General features: G+C 40.0%; 2 protein-coding genes across 4 annotated transcripts in view; one reads left to right on the top strand and one right to left on the bottom strand.

Moving 5' to 3' along the window:
* Window positions 1–273: 273 nt before the first annotated feature.
* SMNDC1 (survival motor neuron domain containing 1) lies at window positions 274–11,988 on the top strand. The gene is made up of 6 exons (XM_083616656.1): window positions 274–507; window positions 2,222–2,341; window positions 4,802–4,944; window positions 6,707–6,868; window positions 8,177–8,330; window positions 9,773–11,988. The coding sequence occupies exons 2-6, from the start codon at window positions 2,222–2,224 to the stop codon at window positions 9,908–9,910; spliced, it is 717 nt and encodes a 238-aa protein (XP_083472782.1). The 5' UTR covers window positions 274–507; the 3' UTR covers window positions 9,911–11,988.
* Window positions 11,989–12,630: 642 nt separating this feature from the next.
* MXI1 (MAX interactor 1, dimerization protein) overlaps window positions 12,631–25,304 on the bottom strand; it is a 79,077-nt gene continuing 66,403 nt past the window's right edge. For 2 of the 3 annotated variants that reach the window (XM_083616652.1, XM_083616654.1), the window contains exons 4-6: window positions 25,057–25,171; window positions 22,595–22,766; window positions 12,631–20,054 (exon numbers count right to left, since the gene is read on the bottom strand). In XM_083616652.1, the coding sequence (XP_083472778.1) occupies window positions 19,891–20,054; window positions 22,595–22,766; window positions 25,057–25,171 (451 nt within the window). In that variant the 3' untranslated portion in view covers window positions 12,631–19,890. The remainder of the gene's footprint in view (window positions 20,055–22,594; window positions 22,767–25,056; window positions 25,172–25,304) is intronic. The other variant, XM_083616653.1, reaches the window with a different exon arrangement.

Genomic DNA, 25,304 nt, shown 5'->3' with positions numbered 1-25,304 from the left:
GCGGAGCCCCCGCCAAAATAATTATTTCAGAAGGGCACAAATCCCGCTCCGATTCCCCCCTAGAAGATTCGATCAGTTTAAATAATAAGCCCTGCGGCGAGATTGGGTTTTTTGGGTTGACTCTCACATGCCGAACGCTACTTATTACGCGGCTTCCTTTGCACTTCCGCCACTCCCGCCCCGCACATGGAAGATACCAAGGAATCGCAACTGGGAGTCGGAAGTATCGGTTTCGATCCTCCTCTTGGTTTGCGCTTTCCCCACCCCCGGAGTGGTCATGTGATCCGGCTTGTTCGTCAGGTCCGGCTTCCCCATCTCGCGAGCGTTCATTTCCGCCGACCGGGCTCTTTGCGTCGTCGCTAGGAAGCAGCAAGAAGGGAGGGGGCGACGTTTGTTGGGGGTCGGGAGGGAGGGGGGCAAATCTCGCGTGGGTGCGCGCGAGCGAGCACAGACGCTTCTCCTGAGGCCTGACGGGACGGAGAGAGGCCCTCGGCGCGCGAGGCCAAGGTGAGAGGCGCGGCCCTTCCCCCACTTCCCTCTCCTCTCGCTGGGCGAAGGCGGGGAGGCCCTTCGCTCTCCTCAGCCCTCGACCTCCCCTCTCCGTACACGGCGCTCGGCTCTCCAGGCCTCCGGCCCCTTCCTCACTCGCTCCGGGGCCTCCGTTAGGCCTCCCTCAGGCCCAGGCGCGTCTGCCGCCCGGTCCCCAGTGATTCCGCCGCCTGAAGTTTTGTCTACGGCCAGCCATTGTCTGCGGGCTTCCCGCACGTGGAGGCCCGTTTCGTCGGCTTACAAGATTCGCCTTCTGTGTTCCGAGGATTATACTGTGTGTTTTTTCGGAAGGTCCGTCTCGGCTCTTCCATTCTGTCCCGAAACCTCCGCTCCTTTGTAGCAGGACGGCTGGGTTTCAATGGCACCGCTTTTGCGGGCTTTTTTCGGCGTATGGGCCTTTTAATTGGAGTCAATTCCTTTTTTGGCGGGTTGTATCCTGTGCAATGTGATTATAAAGAGGGTATTGTCCACAGTATGGTGTTGGTATGCAGAATTTGCTTTCCATACTTTACAGCCCCTGAAAAATAGTACGTCAGGTCACGTGCTATTCCAGCCATTCCTACCAAATTTGGCTTTTGCTAATTCTGTACAGATAGTGGTTTCTAAACTTCACACCCTGTGTTGAAAGGACTAGGATAGTTCTTATGTATTAACAAAGGATCTGTGTTTGGATTGCCTTCAGTTTTTATATTTCCAAAGTGAGCACTAGTGTGATGCTCAATAGTTCCACCCCTGCTCTGCTCCATGCCTCACCCACTCTGTTATCTGTACTATCTTGTATCTGTCACCTTGACAAAGACTGAGGAAAGAGGTTTGTCCAAGGCTAGATAACAAAATTGTGACAGAAGATCCATAAACACAATCCATGAGTTGCTGTGAATTTCCTTACGGGAACTAATGGTAAGAGAGAAGGATTTCGTCAGGGTCAGGCAAGGAGTTTGGTTGTCCAGTATGATGCTGAAAATGACTCTCGTGTTAAGAACAGTTGAATAGTCATACTTCTCAAGGACTGTGTTCTGGAAAACTGAATACAACAAAGAATCTGTGAATGTGCAGAATGTTTAATCTATTTGTAAGCTACCCTTAAGTAACAGGACCATTAGGGTGGTGTACAGCAACAGATAAATAAAAAAATGTAAACATCTAAAAAGGAAGTGTTGCCAATTAGGGCTTGCCAGTGCCAGTAATCCCTATTTCATTAACCCATGTGGCTTGAAATCAACTACAGCTTAGTAGTACAGTACTTGCAAATTTTACTTTGGGCAAAAAACAAGCATAGTTTACCTGCCTCCCACCATATGTAATATATGATATAAGGTATAGGGCAGGGACGTAAGGTGGGCATCTCTTGTAAATTCCCAGGGTGGAAACAGGTGTTTACTTACCCCATACGATTCTGTTATTGTAACATTAACACAGCAGTAAGGGAACAAACCATACTAAAGAGACTACCTTATAACTTGATTACTGCCAAGGTAATCTGGCATTATTTGGGAAGCCTGCTGTGGACCAGCTGGAGTTTCCAACTAAGGCAAGTTACATAAATATTCTGTTATTGATAAGGCTGCACTAAGTCATTAGTGATTTGCATTCTAAGTATTTTGCCTCTGCAAGACTGTTTTCAAACAGACTTTTCCCTCAGTATTTTGTAATGCCTTTTTTCCCTTTTCAGATGTCAGAAGACCTTGCAAAGCAGTTAGCTAGCTATAAAGCTCAACTCCAACAAGTTGAAGCTGCTTTGACGGGAAATGGAGAAAATGAAGATTTACTAAAACTCAAAAAAGACTTACAGGTGAGAATAAGAAAAAGCTTTGTAACTTAAATGTTTTTACACGTATAGTGAAGAGGATCTTCTACACTGTCAGTGGCAAAGAATTTACCATGGTGATATTAACGAGATGTGCTAAATGTTGGGGTTTAAAATCTTTCACAAAGAACTAGGGCTGTCACCTCATTAAAGTGATTAAAGGCATCTCAATTGTATGAATTTTTGGCAATTAAATTGACATAAAATATGCACCTGAGTAAAAACAAGAGTTCTGAAGCAATAAACCGCCCTGAGATCTTTTGATGAAGGGGGCCATATAAGTCAAATAAATCACGGGTATGCAAACTAAGGCCCGGGGGCCAGATCCGGTCCAATTGCCTTCTAAATCTGGCCCACAGACTGTCTGGGAATCAACATGTTTTTACATGAGTAGAATGTGTCCTTTTATTTAAAATGCATCTCTGTGTTATTTGTGGGGCCTGCCTGGTGTTTTTACATGAGTAGAATGTGTGCTTTTATTTAAAAATGCATTTCTAGGTTATTTGTGGGGCATAGGAATTAGTTCTCCACCCCCCCAAAAAAATAGCCCGGCCCCCCCACAAGATCTGAGGGGTCTGCTGAAAAAGTTTGCTGACCCCTAAAATAAATGAACAAATAAGCCATTTTGTTTTCAGACGATTCACATGTGAATTGTAAGAGCTATTATCTCAGAAAAGGCATTTGCTTGTGCGTTTAAAAAAATGCCTTTTTAAAGATGGTGTTTGCCACCCACAATTTTTATGAGTGCTTGTGTGCCAAAAATACATATATTTAAAAACCTTCTGCTCAGTCAATTGGGGCACCTTTTTAGTTGCTAAAAAGTTTTAATGGATTAATATAGCTGATTAATCAATAGAACCTCGTACTTTTATATTTTGCTCATTGCTGTATACAGTCTTTTTAATACTGGTACTTTAACACTGATCTCTAAATGCTTTTTAAAAAAAATTGTAATCTTTCACATTTAGCCGGGTGGAATGATTACCACAAATTGAAAAGCACTGTCCTGGAGTAAATGTTAATCTGTATGTTCATTTGAGTTTTGCTTTTTGAAAAACACGGTAAACTAGAGTCTTTTAGGAAACAAATTTAGAATACTAGATAATGCACTATTATGTGTGCTGTTATCTTTAGAATATGATTCAGGTGTGCCTTGTAAGCACTAAACAGTCATCAGTGGTTCTAGCTCTTTGTTCCTCTTAGACTGTATTTTGCAAATGAATTTGTCATATGGTCTGTTTGTTCATTCATGTTTTCTTTGCCATTTCTACATGTAAGAGCAGCCTTTTACAAGCTTATTGTTCAGCTGCCAATATCTGAGGACAAAAGACAAGTCTTAATCGCATCAGATATGAAAGGTGCATATGTATTAAATTATTCCTTTTCTTGTTAAAATTTGTTCTATTCCACCTTTCAGGCAGATACTGTCTCTCAGAGAAGCTCATCTCAATCAAAAGTTCAATGATGCACAGGCCCCGCCCCATGATTACATATTAAAGGGACAAGAGAAAAAGAGGAGGGGAAGGGAAGCGGAAGGAAGGAAGGAAAAAGTAGATGAGGGAAATTAGTTTGACAACAATGTGTTATGTGTTTTACCTTCCTCTCCTCTCCCTGGATACCCCACAAATCTGCTTCAGAGGCTACCCCAACCTTCTGGAACAGATTTTGAGTGGGTACAAGGGAGAGGAAAGGAAAGAGAAGTTCTGTTGCACAAGTGGGACAGCAGTATTGGATACAATCCAGTAGATTTAAAAATCTAAAATACATGTAATTTATTACCTGTGGCTATAGCCTGTTAATAGTTTTATTTATAATCTCTAAATAGCAAAAAAAAAACCATATGCAGGAAACTACTGAGCCGTTGCTCATATGTATTTTATAAAGAAAAGTATTTTCTGTACATGTTCATTCTTTATATCTGGTTTGTGTATAGTGGGCTATTCTCACATAAGTACACTTTTTCAGTATTCAAACAAGAAAACTGACTTGCTGAAAAACCTATTTCTTCCACTAGCCAGTGCATTCATTGCACAGTAATTTTCTTTTTTAAAAGTCTCAGTAATACTTGCTTTATCACTGGAAGGAGAGCAGAAAACTCCATTCTGTAGTTGTGTATCATTTTCTGCAGTCTACTTTTTACTCTTCCATTAAATATAATATTCATTTGTAATGCAAAGAGGAAAATGCAAACGAGAAATTTCCCTGCTGCCCTCCCCCAATATTAAAATTGGGATGAGCTATGGGAGTAGTATTAGATACTTGCTAAGAAACCAGATTCCCAAAGCTTATAGAAAAACCTTTAGTAAATTATGCGGACAGATTTCATGTGTTGTTCAGTCTGCTACCATTTGCCAGCAATACCGCAGTTGGTAAATAGTCTTCATGCATGGGCAGGGGTGAGACTACTTAAACTGTGTTTGACGACTTGTTCTTTTCCATCCCCAGGAAGTTATAGAATTAACCAAAGACCTTCTTTCAACACAACCTTCAGAAACACTTGCAAGTTCTGACAGTTCTGCTTCTGCTCCTCCAAGTCACACATGGAAGGTTGGAGACAGATGTATGGCAATATGGAGTGAAGATGGACAGTAAGTGTAGAAACAAACTTCTGTAACAGTTACATGAAATAATACAGTTCCATGGTAAGATACTTCCCTTTGGTTTATACTCTCCTCTTCGGCTGAGCACCAGTTCAGTAAAAATCATTGATTGGATCTTGTATTTTTCAAATACAAAATATATTAAACTTTAGAGCTAGGTCCATTGTTTTAACTGTTTAATTTGACTAGAACGTTGTAGAATACAATATGGCTTCTAATATCTTTTAAAATTTGCCACCTTCGAAAAATCTGGTGTGCAGTAACTGAAATCTGTTGTGTATACATTTCATCACTAGTCTGAAAACGTTAATAGGAATGTCATTTACTTCAAAACTTGGAGCTCTGTTGAGATTGTATTAAGATATACTTGTGAACCATTGAGGTGGCAGTAGGGAAAGAAGTATAGGACAGCAAACTTTTCCACTGCTTCCTCCCCCTTTTCTGTACTGTCAGTTTATTCTTTGAAGTGGGGCAGGAATGGGCTTAGAGAAAGCAGAGGTCCTTGCTCACAATTGTGTACATGTAGAAGGCTGCTGCTGTTGGGAGGATCTGTGGTTGTTGCACCCATCCAGACATGGTGGTAAGGGAATATAAAGCAGGGTATTTAACATCCTTCCCAAAACTATCCACAGGCAAATATCTTAAGAGGGTTGAATAAAGACTTTTAGAGCTCCCTTCACAAATAGTGATGTGCCACTAGGGTGTATCTTTTTGCACATTTCCAAAGTGAATCAGTGATGGTCCTCCACCAGAAGAAATTCAATTCACCTTGGTCTTTGCTGAAGTGGAATGCAGCAGTAAACCCCTCAGAGTCATTCTGTTTGGTATGATTTGCTGACAGCAGAAAGTGATGGTGTGAACCAACACATTTCCTCCTAGTCCTGTTGCCTTTGACCTGCCTTCTGCTGATAGAGATATTTTTAATACCTTATGGGAAGAAGACAACCAGCAGTTCTTTTTCTGCAAGGTTAGGTTCTCTTTCTTGCCATGGCCTTCCGCTTCTCCATTTAGGCCCCTGAGATGCCTGGGCCCAGACATTCCACTTAGTTTACTTAAGGATGTACTGCTTTTGAGTATCAGGTGATGTGATTGAGAAAAATAGATAATTACCTTGATTATCTATCTTCATTTAAGTTACTGTCACAAACCCTACATTGCTTAATGCTTTTCTTAATCCATCTTCTTACGTTAGTAATTCACTGCTTGCTTTCAGAGAGGGAGATTATAAGGGCAGTGAAACGTCTGTCAAATTACAATCTCGCATTGTAATCCTATGCATGCATATCTCCTCAGATATAAGTCCCATAGAACTTCGAAATACATGGGTATTGTGGCTGAATGCCTCTTGTGGTGGGGAAAATTAGTACAAATTATAAAACAGCCAAACATGAATCCTCCAGATTCTATTAAACAAATTAGTTCTCACAAAATCAAACAAAAGTCAGGTTAAATGTGTGAAGGTGAAAATATATATGTGGTAACAAAAGGTTCAAAACCGAAGTTTATTTCAAACTAGTTGACTAACCAGCTCTTGGACTTTAGGATTGTAATTAGTTTGTGTGCAGGGCACCTGACAATTCTTGAATTGAACAGAATTTATGTTTTAAGAGTTTTGCCTTGAAATGCCAATCCAAAATGAAGCAGGAATGTCCTGAAACTTAATATTAATATTAATCACTGCAAATACAAGTTTTGTAGGGTTGAGTTGTAAACCATTACTCACATGCTTACAGCCATGATATCTTTACAGGTGTTATGAAGCTGAAATTGAAGAGATAGATGAAGAGAATGGCACAGCTGCAGTCACCTTTTCGGGATATGGCAATGCTGAAGTCACCCCCCTGCTCAATCTGAAACCTGTGGAAGAGGGAAGGAAAGCAAAGGAAGACAGTGGCAACAAACCCATGTCCAAGTAAGTGGCTGAAACAGTTTTCAGTTGGCTCAGTGTGTCATATAGCAATAAGAAGAGCTGTAAGGCTACTTTGCTGATGAATCATCTCTTCCCAAAGGTGATTTTACAGCAAAAAAGTCATAGAAGTCAACACTATCCTTAGATGTTATTGAACCATACTCTGCATAGTTACCCTAGATTTGGGAAAGAGGTAATGCACATTGTCTATTCTCCCCACCCCCCCAAATTAAATAATGCCTTAGGATATGGGCTTCGCTGCCCCAATTTTAGAGGTCCAACTTAGGGAAACTTGTAAAGCCCAAAACAGTCTTTGCCATCTTAGGACTGAACTGGTACTAAGAAGTAGGGATGGTCAAATGTGTCAGTTTCTGTTCTGTTTGTGCTTGTTCATAGGTCCCTTCCAATTTCACATTAATCTGTGATTTTTTTTTTAATCCAAATGAAAAAGAATATTTAAATATGGATTGAAATATATGGAGTGAATTAGGTCAGTTCTTAAAAATGCAGTTCTTAAATTATCCTCAATCCCTACTGTGAACATATACATAGTGGTTTGAGATTATGATGAAGGTGTTATGGTTTGTGCTACTAACTTTAATGCTTATCATGCTGAGTTGGTTAGTCTCATGAACTCCAAAATAATTGCTCCATACCTGTGTAGTAGTATATTTCCCCTGGGACAAATTCTGAGCTAGAGTTGCTCTGTGTTTAGCAAGACATTAGCTAGTTTCAACTGATTTCTGAAAGAGAGCTGTTATTCGTAGTAGTGCATGAAAGTAGGTTTGCTGTGCTTTATTGAAACTTGCAATGCACAGATTGCTTTACAGAAGGAATGACAGCACTTTCTACAGCTGGAGAATGAAATGGGCCTGGACAGCTGAAGCCCCATTGTACTGAGAGTTTATCTTTACATTCACCTAGCCCAAGGTGAGACTCTCTTAATCAGTGTATCCTTGCTTTTATCTACATGTTCTGAGAACAAAAGTGAAGTTAAAGCAAAGGTGATGTGGGGCTTTCAGTTGGTTGCAATGTAGATGTAATGCCCATACAAAACCATTGCCATATACTGTGGCTGAACTGTCAGTGTTGTAAAAAGAAGGCAGTTCTGGTGGGTAAAGATGTGGATGTAAGGCAGTATTGATAATTCAGAATTAACCACCTCGGCTTAATCTCTTCATGTTTGATGTTTTGTGAAAATTTGCCCTGATTGTATAGCAACCACCTTGCCATGACACATTACTGCCCTTAGACTTTCTGAAGAGGAAACTGAGGTACATAAGTAACCTTCAGTGCCATTTCTCATTTTAGAAAAGAAATGATTGCTCAGCAACGAGAATATAAAAAGAAGAAAGCTTTGAAAAAGGCCCAGCGAATCAAAGAACTGGAACAAGAGCGAGAGGACCAGAAAGTCAAATGGCAGCAGTTCAACAACAGAGCTTATTCAAAAAACAAAAAAGGCCAGGTTTGTATATGCTTGCATTAGTAGCTTACTGATAGAGGTTTCTTGCTGAAGAGGAGCAGTGTTAAATGTATGGCAGCACAGGAGTAATCCCCCAAACAAAGACAAAAGAATATTATAGGCAAAGCTGTTTGTTTCTGGAATATACAGTGGGAGAGATCCGTTTATAATATTCTTAACGTACAGTGGTACCTCTGGTTACGAACTTAATTCATTCTGGAGGTCCATTCTTAACCTGAAACCATTCTTAAGCTGAGGTACCACTTTAGCTAATGGGGCCTCCCGCTGCTGCTGCGCCGCCAGCGTGCGATTTCTGTTCTCGTGTTGAGGTAAAGTTCTTAACCCGAGGTACTACTTCCGGGTTAGCGGAGTCTGAAACCCAAGGTGTTTGTAACCCGAGGTACCACTGTATTGTTAAATATCACTACACTTAGTTTGAGTCCCTGCAGATAGGGTGGGATAAACAGGTCCCAGTTTCCGAGCCCAATGCATTTCCAGGAAATTGTTTGCTAGGCAAGCGTTCGCAATTTCCATTATTTCCTATGGGAACATTTCTAATCCATGCTTTCTGCCCGAGACTGTTGCAGCCAATAAGCAAAAGCCAGACAAAGGGATATCTGATTTGTCTGATGACTCTCCCTTCTATGGTTTTAGCCCAAAATGGGTGCTGGTGACCAGCAAAGCACAAACAAGTAAGGACATGAGCAAACTCCGGCTGTTTGGATATCTGAATCAGCCATTTCTGTAGCAAAGTTTGAGTATAATTCTTTGTATTTGAACAACAGATTTCTGATAACAACCATTCCAGTAGAAGCACCTGTAAAGTTAAAAGTTCATGCCTATAAAGCTTGTGGCATAGTTGCTTGCACTATGATGCTTTCAGGCTGCCATAATGTACGTGGTACAAAGCTCTTTGTGTGTTTCATATTCTTGAGTTTGGTATTGCCAAATATAACTCGCACTCTGTTTGACCCATTGATATGTGAGTTAGGTTTTTAGTGTGTGCTGTTGGCATGCTAAATTATTTTGAGTGGTGGTGGCAAAGGAAAAACATTAATAAGCACCACATTGTAACGATACCCTTAACAGAGCATTCAGAAGACACTTCAGGCAACTGAGGCTGGTAACACTTTATGAAGTTTATAGCTATGGGGGCAAAAAAGGTTTTGTTTTCCTTTAGCCCTTCTTTGTGCATTGAAAGGACCCTTATAGAACTGTAGTGGTTCACTGGGAGAAAATAGGACTTGCTGAGTGCCATGACCAGAGAAGAAGTGCTTCATTTCCAATTACAGCTTTTTTGTTAAAGGTTCCTGTTTAATGATCAATAAAATGTAGTTGTATTTTGCTTTTTGAATGATGCATGTGAACATTTGATATTAGCACTCCTTTGCTGACTTGTTGAAATTTGAAAATGTTACAATTGGTGCTTTTAATTTGTTCCACAGGTAAAGCGAAGCATCTTTGCTTCTCCTGAGAGCGTAACAGGGAAGGTTGGAGTTGGAACGTGTGGAATTGCAGACAAACCCATGACACAGTACCAAGATACATCCAAGTACAATGTCAGACATTTGATGCCCCAGTAATTGAGGGAGAAAATGACTTAACATCACTTCTGCAGGGCTTTACATTTACCTTTTTATTGTTCTATTTTTCTAAAAGTAAACTATTGGCGCATAGTGAAAATGGTTGTTGACATCAGTTGGCTTATGCTGGTACAAGCCTTAAGCAAGGTAATAGCTGTTCAGATGACCCCTTTGCTCTTAAAGATGTAAATTGCATAAATGTGCACACGTCAGACTGTGTTGAAGAAATGCCCTTTGCAGTATCCTGAAGTGTCTGATTTCTCAAGTGTCCATCCCTATAGCATTAGTTGGGAATGCCATCAAACAAATGGTCGTGAAATAAAATAGTTATCCCAGCTTTCCTTTCTCCCTCTTATGTGCTTACAGGCCTGCCATCTTATTGCAGGATAGCTGTAAAGCACTGTAACTCCTGCAGAACTAGTACAATTATGATGGCTTTCTCTGGATTTTATTCTGTTTTGAAAGTCAATTGTTAGTTGATCACAATCTGCATCTGCTTCTTTGGCTTGTAATGAATCTGGGCCATCTAATCTCCAGTTAATGATTCATAAGCCAGAAACAGTGCAGTTCAAACTTTAAGATTACAGGTTGAATGCATTGTGCTGGAAGTGTTGACAAAATCCATCTTCATGAGCAAAACAGGGTTTCCACAAAGCTTGACTGGTCTTGGTAGGCAAAATTTGTGCTCATGATTGACTCAACTGAGGAGAAGGGGTTTGAGCTTTGACATGAAGTCTCAGAGATGCTCTAAAGCTTAGTGTGACTTCAGGGGCATGTCCCTGTCATTTCCCAGGCTGGATAGTAGCAGAACCAGGGGCTTGTCTCTGTCACACTGAGCCTCAGAAAATCCCTGAAAAGCAGGAGGATACACTGCTGTTTTCCCACTTTGCAAAATCTCTGCAAGGTTGGGAGGGTGGTGGAAGGAACTCCCAGATCTTGCACTGTTTCGAAAGCAGCAGGACGTCTTGCTTCTCCCCAATGCTCATCATAAATTGATGTAGATTTCTCTTGCCCTCTCCGGAGTATGGAGAAAAACTAGGGGAATCTCTGAATTCAGCACAAGGGGTGATCTCCAACTCATACTTGGAGCAAACCCACTGAAATCAAAGTTACCCAAATCAGGGGGTCTGCTTTAACTTAGTTGGGTATTATCCAAAGTCTTGAAGATTCCACCATCCTTCTCCCAGCTCAAGAAGGTGGAGGTTCTCACCAGAAAAAAAGCACTTGCTAGTGCCAAGCAGGTAAGCATATTTATTGTCAGGAGCAGAACATTTTGATTTATAGGTCTTGAGAACCTACCTGTAGGCTTCCTAAGATGTATTCAGTCACTTTGCAGGTTTGATTAGCACTTTTAAGTGTTCAAAGAGTCAAATGTTACATATAGAAATAGTTATTCCTCTTGAGAATTACTCAGTGCGTTTATGTTGGTAAATATGGCAAGTCACCTGCATTGTGCTGAATTTTTTGTGTGCTTATCCAGCTTTTTTAAATGCAACAGGAGGTTCCTCTTACAAGGTTTAACTTGCGTTAGTATTGCTGGCCCTCCTTGATTTTATTTGGGAAACCATGTGTAAAAGTCCAGGCCTATTTGTATCTTGTGGATGCAATTGCTTCCCTTTGCCATACGTATTGCTTAGGGTTGTAGTCTATCTCTCAATCTTGAAATGTGTCTGACACAAAAAGTTAACGTATAGCCCTGTATACAGTGTAGATAATTATTTTTGTAAAATATGGTGTTAAGTTAATGAACAAGACTGGATTTAGTTATTTCTCGTACAAGAGTAATTCTTGCTCATTAATCTGAACTCCATTCCCCATGTATATTATGTTGTTGTAGTTCCCTTTTGTAATTTGTTTTCTGAATTAAATAAGATCAGGAACCATCAGCATTTGTTGATGCACTGATTAGTGTAAATGTCTGACAGTTTACTTGAGCCTAAAATCCATATCTAGTAGCTTAGAATCCACCCATAGAGAGAGGTTCTTCTTGTTAACAAAAGGAGGAAGTAATTTTTATGACTGTGTTGATTTCAGTTTTGTATGTTTAACTTTTATTAAAATAAAGAATTCAAAACCTCTTGGCTTTGTTCCAAAGAATCTAAAAATGTGAAAAAATTTAAATCTGGTATGAAATTACGTAATATGGTCAAAATTGTAGGAGTTACAACACTTTTGAAATAACACTTGTAAAGTTCACAGGCTACTAAGGTTTTTTTTCTTCTAAAGGAGATGTTCCTTGTTCAAATTGGACTACAGCAGTATCTTACTTTTTATCTAGCAGTACTGTGGCTTATGCAATTGATGACAATTTACCTGTTAAGAAGACATGCATATTGAGGCAGGATTTTCAGTTGTCCTTGAAGCTGATCATTCAAATTCTGAATGCCTGGGTCCTGAGATGAGAAACTGCCAGGATTAATATCTTGATTCTGTTGTTTGTTGTGACTGAATAGCTAACTTTCCTATGGGAAAGCATTTCACTTCTTTTCAAAGCAGGTAAAGATGGAGGCCAGTGCAGCAGAGCCTACTGTTCTTTTAACTTACTGCAGGAGATTTGTGCACTTGTATGGAAAACTGGGCTGCAATTTTCAGTAGACTAGGTAAGCCTCTAATCAACGTAGATGGAGCTATGCTGTTGCAGCAGTTTGACAACTGAACTAGTATTAATTTTTTTCATTAGCGATGTGGGAAGAGAAAAGGGTAACAAAGCTTACTAGAAATAAAATTTCATAAAATTTATTTGTATATTTTAAACAAGTTTATATAGATGCCCACAAACAAAAGAATAATGTTTACAATGATGGAAAATGTAACATCTTTGTCAGCACCATCCCTGCATCATTATAGATAATGCTGTTTCAGTATTGTTTTGACGATTGGCGCTGGTCAAATTAAGCACCAATCATGGATTGGTTGGGGGTTTTTATCATTCAGTTCCTCAAGTAGCAGTTGGCTACAGCACCATTAAAGTAACTGCACCAAAGTTCAGGAAACCTCAGAGGAAGCAAAAGTAGTGATAACAGAAACCTTAAAAATAAACTTGCACATAAAAATATTTGCCAAGAGGATACATATCTGTTTAAACACGGAATTGCATTCCTAGACCAGTGCAGTATCATTATATAGAAACATAGCACTGTACATTTCCCCCCTTTAATACACAAATTACAAAGGAAACCCATAATTCAGTAGAGGCTGAAACAGATTTGCTGGTATTTTTTTAACAGCTGGGAAAAATTATAATGGCACAAACCTAATTTGTGCATCAGACACTGGTTAATGTGATTGAAGATAAAATGTACTTACTGGGTTTAAAGACCTGTATTGTCATTTTACATTAGAATATAATAGTTGCAAACATAAATCCTATGCAAGATTACACTGCAGTAACTCTTTTCTTTTAAAATAGCAAAGTAATAGTTAAAAGCTGCAGAAGACTAAGTTTAGTAAAACATTTTGAGATTTGCAAGTGAGATGTCATGCTAGAATTACAATTTCCTTTGCATTCTGCGATGGCTAGGCTTGAAGATCAGTAGCAGGATTGTTTATATACTGCAAGACTGTGACATTTTAAAATCCAAGAGCTACGTAGCACAACAGTGATTGATGAAAAAATGCACTTTTTTCTTAGCTGTTGTGATTTTAAAACAATTTAATGTACCATGTCAATAGGTGCTGAATAGGGACATCAGCCTATTCCAACAAGAGCACTATCAGAAATATCTCCAGAGAAGCACATTTTCTCTGTGGAGGAGCCCTATCATTACTTATTTGGGTTGAATTTGAATCATGTTTTTATAATGGGTAAGGCATTTTATGCATATAAAGGGTTAGCTTGTCTTCATTTGGCATGTTCTTCATTCAAAAAAGGGATTAATCTGTTCTGGCAGTTTGCAAATAGCAATAAGCTGCTATGCAAGAAACACCTGCCTGAATACGCCCTCTAGTTACTGCCAATTTGAACATCATGTTGCACAACCTGGTTGGTCCCTCCCTTAGGGGGTCAGCTGAAGTCCCTATAGGGAAGGGTATATAACTTACACTCAGCTTCCTGACATGCAATATTGTGTTGTGTGTTGGAGCGCCTGCTAAGTTGCCTAGCTCCTGTAAAATTTCTAGCAGGACTTGCTGATATTTTTCTATCTAGCAAATGTCTGAATTGATATGTGTCTTCCACATTGGATTCAGTAATTGATTTTACTGTTCAGCTCTTCAAATCCTACATAGCGTTGTAGATTTCATTGTTTTTTGTTTCTATATGACAAGTTAATCTTGCAGAGCATTAGGAGCAGTAATGCCGCTACACTTACTTGACTGGAGATTTTAGCCACAGTATAATAGAGTGTTTGGCATGCTTGAGCCCACTGTAATCAAATGACCAGCCTGTTGAACTCTTTGTGTGTGACTTGGTCCCTGTTGCTTTTGTAACAGAAATTAAGGATAGCTGTGTATTTGAGAAACTGTACAATGCTACTGTAGCTTGCATTTGGGGGTGGGTGAGGAAGGTAGCCACTTCAGGTAAGTAACTGCTTAAATATCCATCTTAAATGTACAGAAAATAGGAAAGGAGCTGAAGGTTGATTCACACACGTAGAAGTTTCACAATAGTAGCTACTGGAAAATCCTGCCGTTTTCCTGAGCAGCTTGTCTTATACACCCACAGCCACATGCAGCATTCAGCTTTTGGCATGCTGCAGTAACCATTGTTTCTTGAACTCCTGATGCTGGATCCTCTGCCTAGTATTGAGCTGAAGGTTAGTCCAGTGTAGAACGTTTGTGCATTCTCTCTCTCTCCCCCCCCCCCCAGCTATTTTGTGTACAGTGATCATCTGAGTTGGCCCTGAGCTTTAGTCCTGTTATAGTCATAGGAGCAGGTTCCTTCTGTATGCAGTGGTTGTTAATAGAGTAATATACTAAAACCAAGATCATATTGTGCTACAAGGAATCAAGAGGGGCGGGGGCAAACTACGTAAATGCTAGTGGTATCTGAAGCATGAGGACGTAGATATTCATAGCTATTTTAGTAGCATTTACATCCAAATTTCCTGTTTTTCTTAAAGGGATCTTTAGCATTTTTAAAAAATAGTTCTGACACTGGCTTCTACCTGCACTGGTTTGACCAGCTGAACAGAGAAATAGTGGATAGTGTTTAGTATAGTTAAAAAAATTCTTTGCAACTTGGCTAGAGAGGAGAAAAATGAACAATTCTTGATGTTGACGATTCTGTTTTTAGTGTTCCTTCTTTTTTTAAATTATCTTATTGTTTAGAACTTTGCAGTGGTGTAATTTAATGATGGCAGGTGTAGACTGTGCACCAGGGAGGCCAGTTGTTACAGCGTTGTAAAATGGCTAAGGATTAGGCTATAGGTGAAGAGTGGACAGTAACAACTGCTACTTTCAGTTGGCTCTAACATTTGCCAGTTTCTCTCTAAGGCCATTGATCTGATGCAGACCATGGTACCTCAACTGGTCCTGGTGCTCTGCCTCTGGAAGCTAAGATCATTGGTTCACATTGGTTAAATCTCCTTTAACTCACAACCCTTTTCCCACTTTTGTGTTGCATGACCAATCATGTGCTACTGGAACTGCAGTTTCCAGCTCCTCAGTGCATGAAGTCTGAAGAGCAAAAGATGAAGTCACAACAAAAGAGGGTTTCAAGTTTCTGAGAATCACACATTTTAATTAACTGTAAGTTGTTATTGCCCATATTAGCCCATTCCACTAGTATGTTTCTGTCTTTGAACTGAAGTGCCATAGTGTGCTCCAAGTCATATAGTCCATCACATTGCACGAGTTTGAAGTTCAGTGCTGTCTAGTTGATTCACTCAAGACTGTTCAGGGAAAAGTGGCCATGCATCTACAGCTGCTGCTTCCATTTTTCATCACATTCAAAAAAGCTCAGATATAGGGCACATGATTTGCATGGAAAGAGTTCAATCCCTGCATCTCCAGGAATATGGCTCTCCTATAGCAAGGTTTGGAAATATCCATGCCTAATCCTAGAGAGAGAATAAACATTGACACTAGCAATCTCACCAGTGGTTGCTTATGTCCATCATTTCCTAGGTGGCAGAAAACAAACATAACTCTTGTGCATTTTCTGGATATAGTAAGATACACATCCATTCTTGGCATTACCCACACAAGCATTAACAGTGACAAATACCTGAAATAAGAGCTTTCACCAAGATGAAGACAAACCTGGACTGATATATTTCTCAATAAGCGTTATGAATGTCAACAGTCTTGGTGATAATGAAGTCAGTTTAGCCTTTTTATGTTCATTAACTTTTGGGTGAATAGAATTTCCCAGCCATTCAAGGCCTGGTGATGCACCTATATGGGATTACCAGTTTTGGAAATGGCCCATTCCTGCAGCTGATGCAATCTTTATGCCAAATTTAAAGTCACATTTAACTTTTGGGTCTCAGTCTACAGATATAGGCACGTTTATCTGAAAGTGAAACACCACTGAACACAGTGTGACTTCTGAGCAAACACGCATAGGGTCACATTACAAATTAGACATGGGGCGGGGGAGAAGATTACATATAAATGTATCTCAAGTGTAAGGAACAAGAGGAAATTTCAAGATATAAATTCAATTTAATGACGAACATGGGGCAATAAAGCCTTTTCTAGATGTTATATTGAAGTTTGAGCTGCTTTCTGGCTATCACTATGATTCTTAAGTTACACAAACATACCCTTTTCATTTTTTTTTAATAGAATGGCTAACATAACATACATATTCAGCCTGTTGTACCTTGTTGCAGTGGCTCTTTAACATACAAACTGTTTTATGCGATTCTAGAGCAACACTTCAAAGACCCTCTAGGTTTATATTGTGCTTGTGCAGAATTTAGTATAGGTAGAATCTTTTTTATATGTTACTTATTATACAAAGGGAGGTTGTGTGTCTAGCTCTAACCCAAAGGTCACACACAGCTCTTCCTGGTGCCTTGTTGAGGAATAACTTCTGAAGGAGAGAACCTTTTTATCGGTGTAGACTCCCCAACATTCTAAATCATTCTTGGGAATCTATGGAGCTAGGAAATTCCTCCTCCCCAAACATTCTTCAAGAGAGTCCAGGAAGAGTCATGTTACCCCTTCAACAAAGTAATGCATGAAGAGATTTGTCCATCCTTCCGATCTAATTATTTTTTACATGATCTTGACACATAACAGCACTTAAATCATATCAGTATTCAACATCTGGACAGCAACTTTCCAGGTTCATCTTTTTTCTAGTCCTTCTAAAAATTTTTTTCCAACTAGAGATGTCAGGGTTTGAACTCAACTCCTTTTACCTTCAAAGCATGTACTCTGCTACATGAGCTCCTGTGATCAGAAATGGACTCAAAGGATGTCAGTTGGACAGATTTTTGTGTCTGCAAAATCACAAACCAAGGCTACCCACACAACTCAGTGCTACAATTTTGGCTCATTTTGAGTTCTCGCCAGTCACTCCGACAGCCCCAAAGAATTGTGCTGGGACGCTATAGCTTCACACATGCAGATTATAGGCCAATTAACAGATCTCAGTACTATAAAAGTTGTTGCTACTGGTTCAGCTGAACGTTTTACTCCCATTAACTACAACTAATGGGTTCTTATTCCAGCCACTAGAGGGAGAGAGTACCACATGCAGTAAACCAGAATGTTTATAGAGTCACCTAGGGGAGATTAAGGTAGAACAACAACTGGATCCAGGCTTTACCAAACAAAATAAAAAATAAAAAACCCCAGCTCTATAAAACACACTATAACCTTGGTGGGATTATGCTTCTATTTCATGACACAGGTTCTAAAGTTGTGTCTTGTATTATATGACACAGTAATAGCTCTGGGGTGAATGGATAACATGTGGGTTCAAACATACACGCAGCATATCAGTATCAAGACAAGATCTACATGAGAGGTCATTTGGGGTCATCTAATCACATGGCCAATAGGTTTTTTAAAAAACTTCCAGGCACAAGAACATGGGAATTCTAAAATATTATCATGAGTGACCAAAATGGCAGAACACAGTGCATTTCAGATACAGAAATGTTTAATGGTGTTAAAGTGCTACTATTAAGCAGAACCATATGCTAACATTTAAACACAATTCCACTGCACTGCTAAATGAGGTTACCTTGTTTTTTTTTTTGTTTTTTTTGTTTTTTGTCGCCCAGCCCTATCTAAAGAATAATAAAATTAAAAATCTACAGGACTGAAATTAACAACCCAATAATTATAATCAGCAATAAGTTATGAATTTTATAAAGCATTTTTTTCTCTTTTTCTCTTTTTTTTCCCTTAGTAATTACGGGGTAGGCAAATTACTTAAGTCTCAAACAAGTGTCATAAATGAGGTCTCTAAAAAAAAGAAGTTTAAACTTGGTAAAGGAACAATAATAAAAATCCTTGTAGTTAAAAACTTAAAAGTGAAAGCAAAGAAGACCTCAAAGTGCAGGTTAGAAAGCTTATCGCAAAAGGAAAATCATTTTTTAAAAATTGGATACAATCTTATTTTGTTAACAGCAAGACAACTGCAACAGTTCCTGCTCAGGGACAGTGGGAGGCGTCCCCTGAGGAACTGTGAGACACATGCCATGTTAACTGTGGGCCCACAACTATGGTTGGATCCAGGTGGCAAAGTTTGCAAAGGGAATCCATAAAGGAAATCAAAAGGAAGAGCCATAAAACCCGAGGAGAGTTCCCTGTTCCTTTTGTGCATGGCAGCAGAAAAACGGGTCCCTTTCCATTGGTGTTAGTTACAAAAGACATCTGCAGAATCATGCCTAGGAGTTCTAAAAAGACATTGTTGCATGTAGGTTCTCTCACCTGAACAACTTTTACAAACATTTATCAAAATAATCTGCAAAAGGAAAAAAAAAGGATAATTGCGGCTCAGAATGGAGGCTGTGCCTTTCCTGAACATCATATCTTTTACAGGCTTGTCTGTCTGTCTGTCTCGCTCTGTCAGAAGCATCACTCTATAGACAAGGAGTTACTGCTGTAGCCATTGAATCCAGAGAGCAGTTGCACTGTGTGCTGGTATTTTACAGCTCAACACCCTAGTGCTAAATAATGCGGCACAAGCTCTTGCCTTGAAACAATGTCCAGCTGAAAAGTTGAGCTGAATGAGAATTGCTTCCAGATTTGCAGCACCTCTCTTTTCACAGGGCATGAGCAGAGCTTCTAACTATTATTGTTATCTCTTAGGTAATAATGATCAGAGCTGACTGGAGAAACCTAGTGGGCAGAAGGTGTTGACTGGACTAGCTACTGCTGGTGAGAGTACACAAGAACTTCCCATAGTTCTCGCGTTCAGGTTAAAGGGGGAAAGAAGCTTCAATCAAGTGATGGGATTTTAAGGAGAATGAAAAAAGGAGTTTTGTAATTCATAAAATTGTGCAAACTCATCAGAAGAGGCTGGTCCAAGAAACTAGTATCACCTTGGCTACTTTTGTCCCACAATCTGGGACTAGCGTTAGATCATCATCATGAGATATTGGACTAACGTTTTTATTTATATTTAGCACCACAAGGGCTCTTAACAAAGCTTGCTAAATTTGGAAGATGGAAAAAATTCCATTTCTCAGAAGGTATGACAAACTGAGAAAAAGGATTGGGGCCAGAATAACCAAGATCCCTTGTCCAAATCAAATAATCTCTTAGCAAAGCTATCCACTTATACATGGGCAAATCTCAGTCCAGCTGTGCACAACTGGAGTCCTGCTTCAGACGTCAAAATAGCTATGGGTTCAGCACTAAGTCAGTATTTTGGACTATGACAGTATGGAGACTGACTGACTCCCCTGTTAGGTTCCCACCCTCCTGTGGACCCACAGAGCTATTCTAGAGTTGCATCTGTCCAAGCTTAGCTGTTGAAGTGCGGTTTGGAGAAGAAAAATACTGTATCTAAGAGCTCTGCTGTGTGAACTTCAACTACCCCAAAGAAATCATCTGCTCTGCCCTAGCACCATGCTCTAGGAAGTGAAGGAGAGCTTGACACTAGCGCTGGAGTAACCCTCATCACTCCCAATGCTTTGCAAGCTGCTGTGGTCATCAATGTCACTTGTACTGGTTGTGCTGATATCATCCACGTCTCCATGGGAGAACTCTGTGCTTTCCACATCCACTTCGATTTCTTCTGCAAAAGAAGGAAGACCCCCCAAGTTAGTATCAGGGTAGGTTCACTGTTCAATCAAGAATGGCAAAAGGTCCTGGCCACATCATGAGATTTGCCTGGAAATGTCTAGTGTTGTATCATTGAGGAAAAAGGAAGAACAGAAGTCAGGAAACTGTCGTTATATTAATCAGTGTTTTGAAAGAATTATTATTACAGCCCATTTGGTGCCAGCTGATTTGGACTCCCAATTTAACAGATTTTGGATTAAACATTTTAAATTATTGGTGAGCGCTCCTGGGCACGGAAAGGAGCTTATTACTACACAACTATTTAACTGCTTAGTACATTTTCAGTCATTTTGATTAGAAAGTTATTGATTAGATTATCACTTTCAGCTGCTAGCTCAAGAGAGAAAATTCATATCTAGTGGCACAGCCTTGGATTAAGCAGATAGTTAGCAATACAATATCGTAAATCTGAACTCCTGCTGCTCTAGAAAACAGATTACCCCTTCTCAAATCAACAACAAGGAGCTTTGTTGCAAACCAGGGAAGGCACATTAATCGTTGCATGCAAATTATACCCACACACTATCACATTCTACGCTTTGAATTAGTAATACAAGTAAATTGGCATCCTCTCACTTAATTTGCACGATTCATTCTAAATTTTTGAGTTCTCAGAGATTTAAATTTGCAAGGGCAAATGAGGTCTAGGAAAGGGTCATTTGTGGAGCAGGAAGACATGCAGACCTTCAGCCATCTTGACCAATGGATGCCTAGCACAGAGTCTTCTTTTACAGTCTGTTGTTGCAAACACTTAGAAAAAGCACACAGCAGAGCATGGAACTGTACTATCTCAGAATGCAACACATGTTGAAATGCTCTAGTGCATACAATAAAAAAATGGAATATGGAAAACTAGCACTTCAGGGAGAAATATAGACTAGAAACTTCTCCGAATGACTGAATCAGCAAAGAGCCTTGACCTGCAAGTGTGTCCCTGTATTTACAAATTCCTCTAGGCAACCATAAAAGACAGGCTTTAATGAAAGAGGACACTAATCCACATAGTGTATCAAACTGCATGGCACATTATGTATGTCCCATGCCATTAAAAATATATGGACAATACTTTGGGTCATCAAGCACACTGGCTCACCATCCTCAGAAGATAAAACAAACTTCTAGGGGGAAACAGTATATAATAATATTCTGGAGTCATCCTGGAGAAACATATCAAACATCTCCACTTCTGAGATTTCTCAATGGTTATGTAGAAATCAGGTTAAAATAATAGCTATGCCAGATACATACAGCCTTATTTCAGTCCAGCATAGCAAGAGCAAATTAGCAAGGGTGTTATAAGGGAGATGAGACTCTGCTGCTAATTGATCCTGCACAGACACAATGACTTGGGGCACAATATTTTTGCTATTCCCTTCATCTCATCTAAGAACCTCATGTTGACATATACTGATATTATGCCAAGGCAGACTAGGTTCGAGTTTATCAGTGTTAATGTGACAATCATTCTGGTTAACGCTGCTTCCCAATTATAGGCATACCTCGTTTTTTGCGCTTTGCTTTATTGCACTTCTCAGATACTGTGTTTTTAATAAATTGAAGGTTTGTGGCAACCCTGCGTCAAGGAGGAGTCATTTTTCCAACAGCATATGCATGTTGTGCTTCTGTGTCACATTAATTAAGATATGCACATTGGAGGGCTTTTTTAGACATTATGCTATTGCACACTTTACACTATACTAGATGTTCACACTATACCGTAGTCTAAACTTTTATATGCACTAGGAAACCAAAAAGTTTCTGTGACTCACTTTATTGCAATATTTGCTATATTGCGGTGGCCTGCAACTGAACCCACAATATCTCCGAGGTTTGCCTGTACTATGTAGGATAAGAAGTGCAAATCATCTAGTCACACCTTAGTGATGTCATTCTCGTATTCACAGTTTGTGCTTTTCAAATCCATTTTAAATAGAGTAACAACACTGGTACCATTTGCATCCAGAGATGTTTCTGCCACAAATGAATCTGAGAGCTTTCCCCAAATATGTTTTGTGGTCCCTCATGACTAAAAGAAGAAAATTTGAAATACATTTGGGTATGGCCACCCACTTCTTCACAGTCACTGGAGGATCCAACACATGAAACACTCCAGTGCACATTGGGAGATGGCAAATCAATGGGGTTTAAAGCCATTATCTTTGCGCTGGATTGTGCTTCGTGCTACTAGTTTCTGTGTTGAACAGGGCCAGGTGAAGGGCCAGGGTGGTGAAAATCAAAAACCAATACCATAACAGGAAACTAAAAGCAGCATGGGGTCAAAATGATATCTTGAACCCCATCTCATCTGACTCCAGCCGTGAGCCTTGTTAAGAAACTACCACAAAAGAAATAATGTTTTAGATGTCTGAAAGCAGGCTGCCTTGCCAGGTGAATTAGATTCAAGCTGCTCATGGGCTGAAGGAGGGGAGATGCGTGGAAAGGGAGCCTCAAAAATTCTGCACCCTTCTCTAAAGTCACAGATGAAATACTGACCCCGCTCTGAATCAGAGCGATCTGAGGAAATGGTTGATCCAGTGCTGTCCATTCGTATTCGCTCGATCTCCTGAGAGCCCTGCAGCTGCTCCAATCTTCGCTTTAAGAATCTTTGCTCTCTTTCCAGGTTATCAAGCTGGTGCTGGCTTCTCCTGTCAGCCTCTTCAAGTTTCTGCCATGATAAAAAGCAAGCAAATTATTGTTTCTTGACAGCTACGGTATGTTCTGCCTCCACTGTCAGAGGCATGACGCCCCTGAGTGCCAGCTGTGGGAATCACAAGTGGGCAGAGTGCTGTTGCGCCCCAGAGCTGCTTGTGGGATTCCCATAGGCATCTGGTTGGCCACTGTGAGAACACAATGTTGGACGAGATGAACCTTTTCTTACATCCTTACAGAGGATTTCCCTAGTATTTTTCTGCAGGCTCATTTCCCTCTGTTGACTAACATCTGAAATGAATTATGTTCTCGGGTGGCACTGAAACAGCTTGCTGGTGGTGGCAACAAGAACGAAAACATCTCTGTGAGGATTCTGATGAGTAATTAACAGGACAAAATCAAGGGGAGATCGAGTATAGCGCTTAATTAACACGGGACGCTGCACTGTCAGCTCTCTCCATTAGTGGATCATAGTCTCCTGACCCAGGAACATTCAGCCCTGTTCAGATTATTTAAGTGGAAAAGGCATTAGAAGTTGTTTTTTTAAAAAAAAAAAAAAGGTTGGTGTACCCTTGTTCATTTGGTTTATTAGGTATTTCTTCGAAGCAGTTTCCCAGTTGAACAGTGGTTTATGTAATCTGCTGCAGACTCCTTTGATCGCAGCTGGGAAATCTTACCAGGCCAGTGCACAGGGTTTCCTGATGGCCAGCATGTTGCGTAACTCTAAAGTCATCTCAGGCTAATGCCATCCGTTTAAGCAAGCACGGTTCCCCTCCCTTGCTAAGCCTGAGCTGTTCCAGTGTGTTTAAGCACATCCTGATCCCTGTGAGCCTGGCACTACCCTTTGTTAAAGCAAACCATCAGGAGAAGAGTCAGAAAAACTGCAAACACGAGCACCTGCTGTGTTGCTTCAAAACAGTCTGGCTCTTTCTTTGTGTTGTTACTGACTATTGTGCTGGCTTTCCCTTTTCAGGGCATTAAAAAAAACAAAAAAAACAAAACAGTTAACATTGGTGGTCCTTAGCAGCATTTCCCTGTAGCATGTGGCCTGGCTCACTTGCTTAAGTTACCTGGAGTAATTTGTGCTGAACATCAGATTCTCTCTATGGCACACTTTGGTCTAGATTATGCTGAATGATCTTTCACTGGTCTTGCCTTGCTTCTGAGATTGGGCTTGATTTTTAACAATTCCATCCAGCTCAAATTCTACTATTTCCCCCCTTTCCATCTCTGAAGAGTTTAAAGCCCAACTTGAAACTACACTTCTGCTGCTATTATTAATGCAGCAATTTTGTTAGTCTTTAAGGCAGTAAGGGACACTCTGCTATTTTTATTTCAGTTGTGCATATTACAGTTTCAGGAGAAATTCTAGCCAAGTAAACATCTTATGATTTCAGCCATATTATTTACTATCCTGTTTTCTTCAGTATTTCAGTGGTATTTATACACTCAATATATTTGAGAGTTAATTTACAAAGAATGCCAGCAGAAGGGCACATCATTTCAAATGATCCAACTCTTAATTTAATTTTGTGGAAAAATCTGCATTCTAAGACTATGATTAATGACATAATGAATCACACCAGATATAAATTTTAGGCACACGTAGTAAAGTGCAATAAACTCATTGCATATAGGAACAAGCTGGGGAAGACAGAAACCTTCCCACATCTGACTGCAGCTTCTCCTGCAGTGAATTCATTAAACTTTGGTATCTTTCTATTATAGTTTCTAACATGAAGCTGAGAGCTGCAGTTTGGATATTATAGTGATTATAGTCTGTTAAAACTCCAGTGCAAGCCCTGCTGGAATTAATGGCGTTTGCACAATAAATATTTTTCAATTGACTCCAATGGCTTACAAACTGCAGTGTCCTGCACAACTCCTGTTGATTTTAATGGCATTGGTGCAAGACAAACTCTTGGTGAATTTCCTGGTTTGTGAAACTGCAAATGTTCTGGAGTTTTAAAAGAATCGTTTAAAAACAAAGAGTAGCATTTCAGGAACAGTATTCCCAATGCTAGGTTGATCTGTGCATTAATGGCCAAACTAAGGCTGCAATCCTATGCACACTTACTGGGACTCAGTATAGTCTTATTGAATTCACTGAGCCCTTTTCAAGTCAGCATGCATAGGACTATGCTGTAAGAAAAAACTTACAATGTAATAATGTTATGGTACTAATCCTCCAAGGTAGGGTGTCAACTTTCCTTAGTGCAATTATGGCTCCTAGATAATCAAAACTTCATTACCAGACTAATCTTACTGAAACGTGCTGGAAAAACACAAAGAGATGCAGCTCTTACCTTGATATGTGCTTTGGCTTTGTTAAGCAGCCCGAGGGTTGTGTGTCTGGAGCAGTCAGGTCCTAGTGGTATCAGAACTTTTAAACGTTCTAGACACAGGCGGAGGTGAGCTCGTCTGTGAGGAAGAGATGTGGGAGTCAGAGCTGCATTTCATTAGATTCCCAAACAACAGTACCCCAGTTCCCCCAGGCATCTGGTAACAACCTTGTTGTTTCAGCCGCACCTGACATTCAACAGATTTCACTTTA

This window comes from Podarcis filfolensis, assembly GCF_964270895.1.
Source record: "Podarcis filfolensis genome assembly, chromosome: 5".
Taxonomy (NCBI): Eukaryota; Metazoa; Chordata; class Lepidosauria; order Squamata; family Lacertidae; genus Podarcis; species Podarcis filfolensis.
This window is presented reverse-complemented; position numbering and strand designations above follow the sequence as displayed.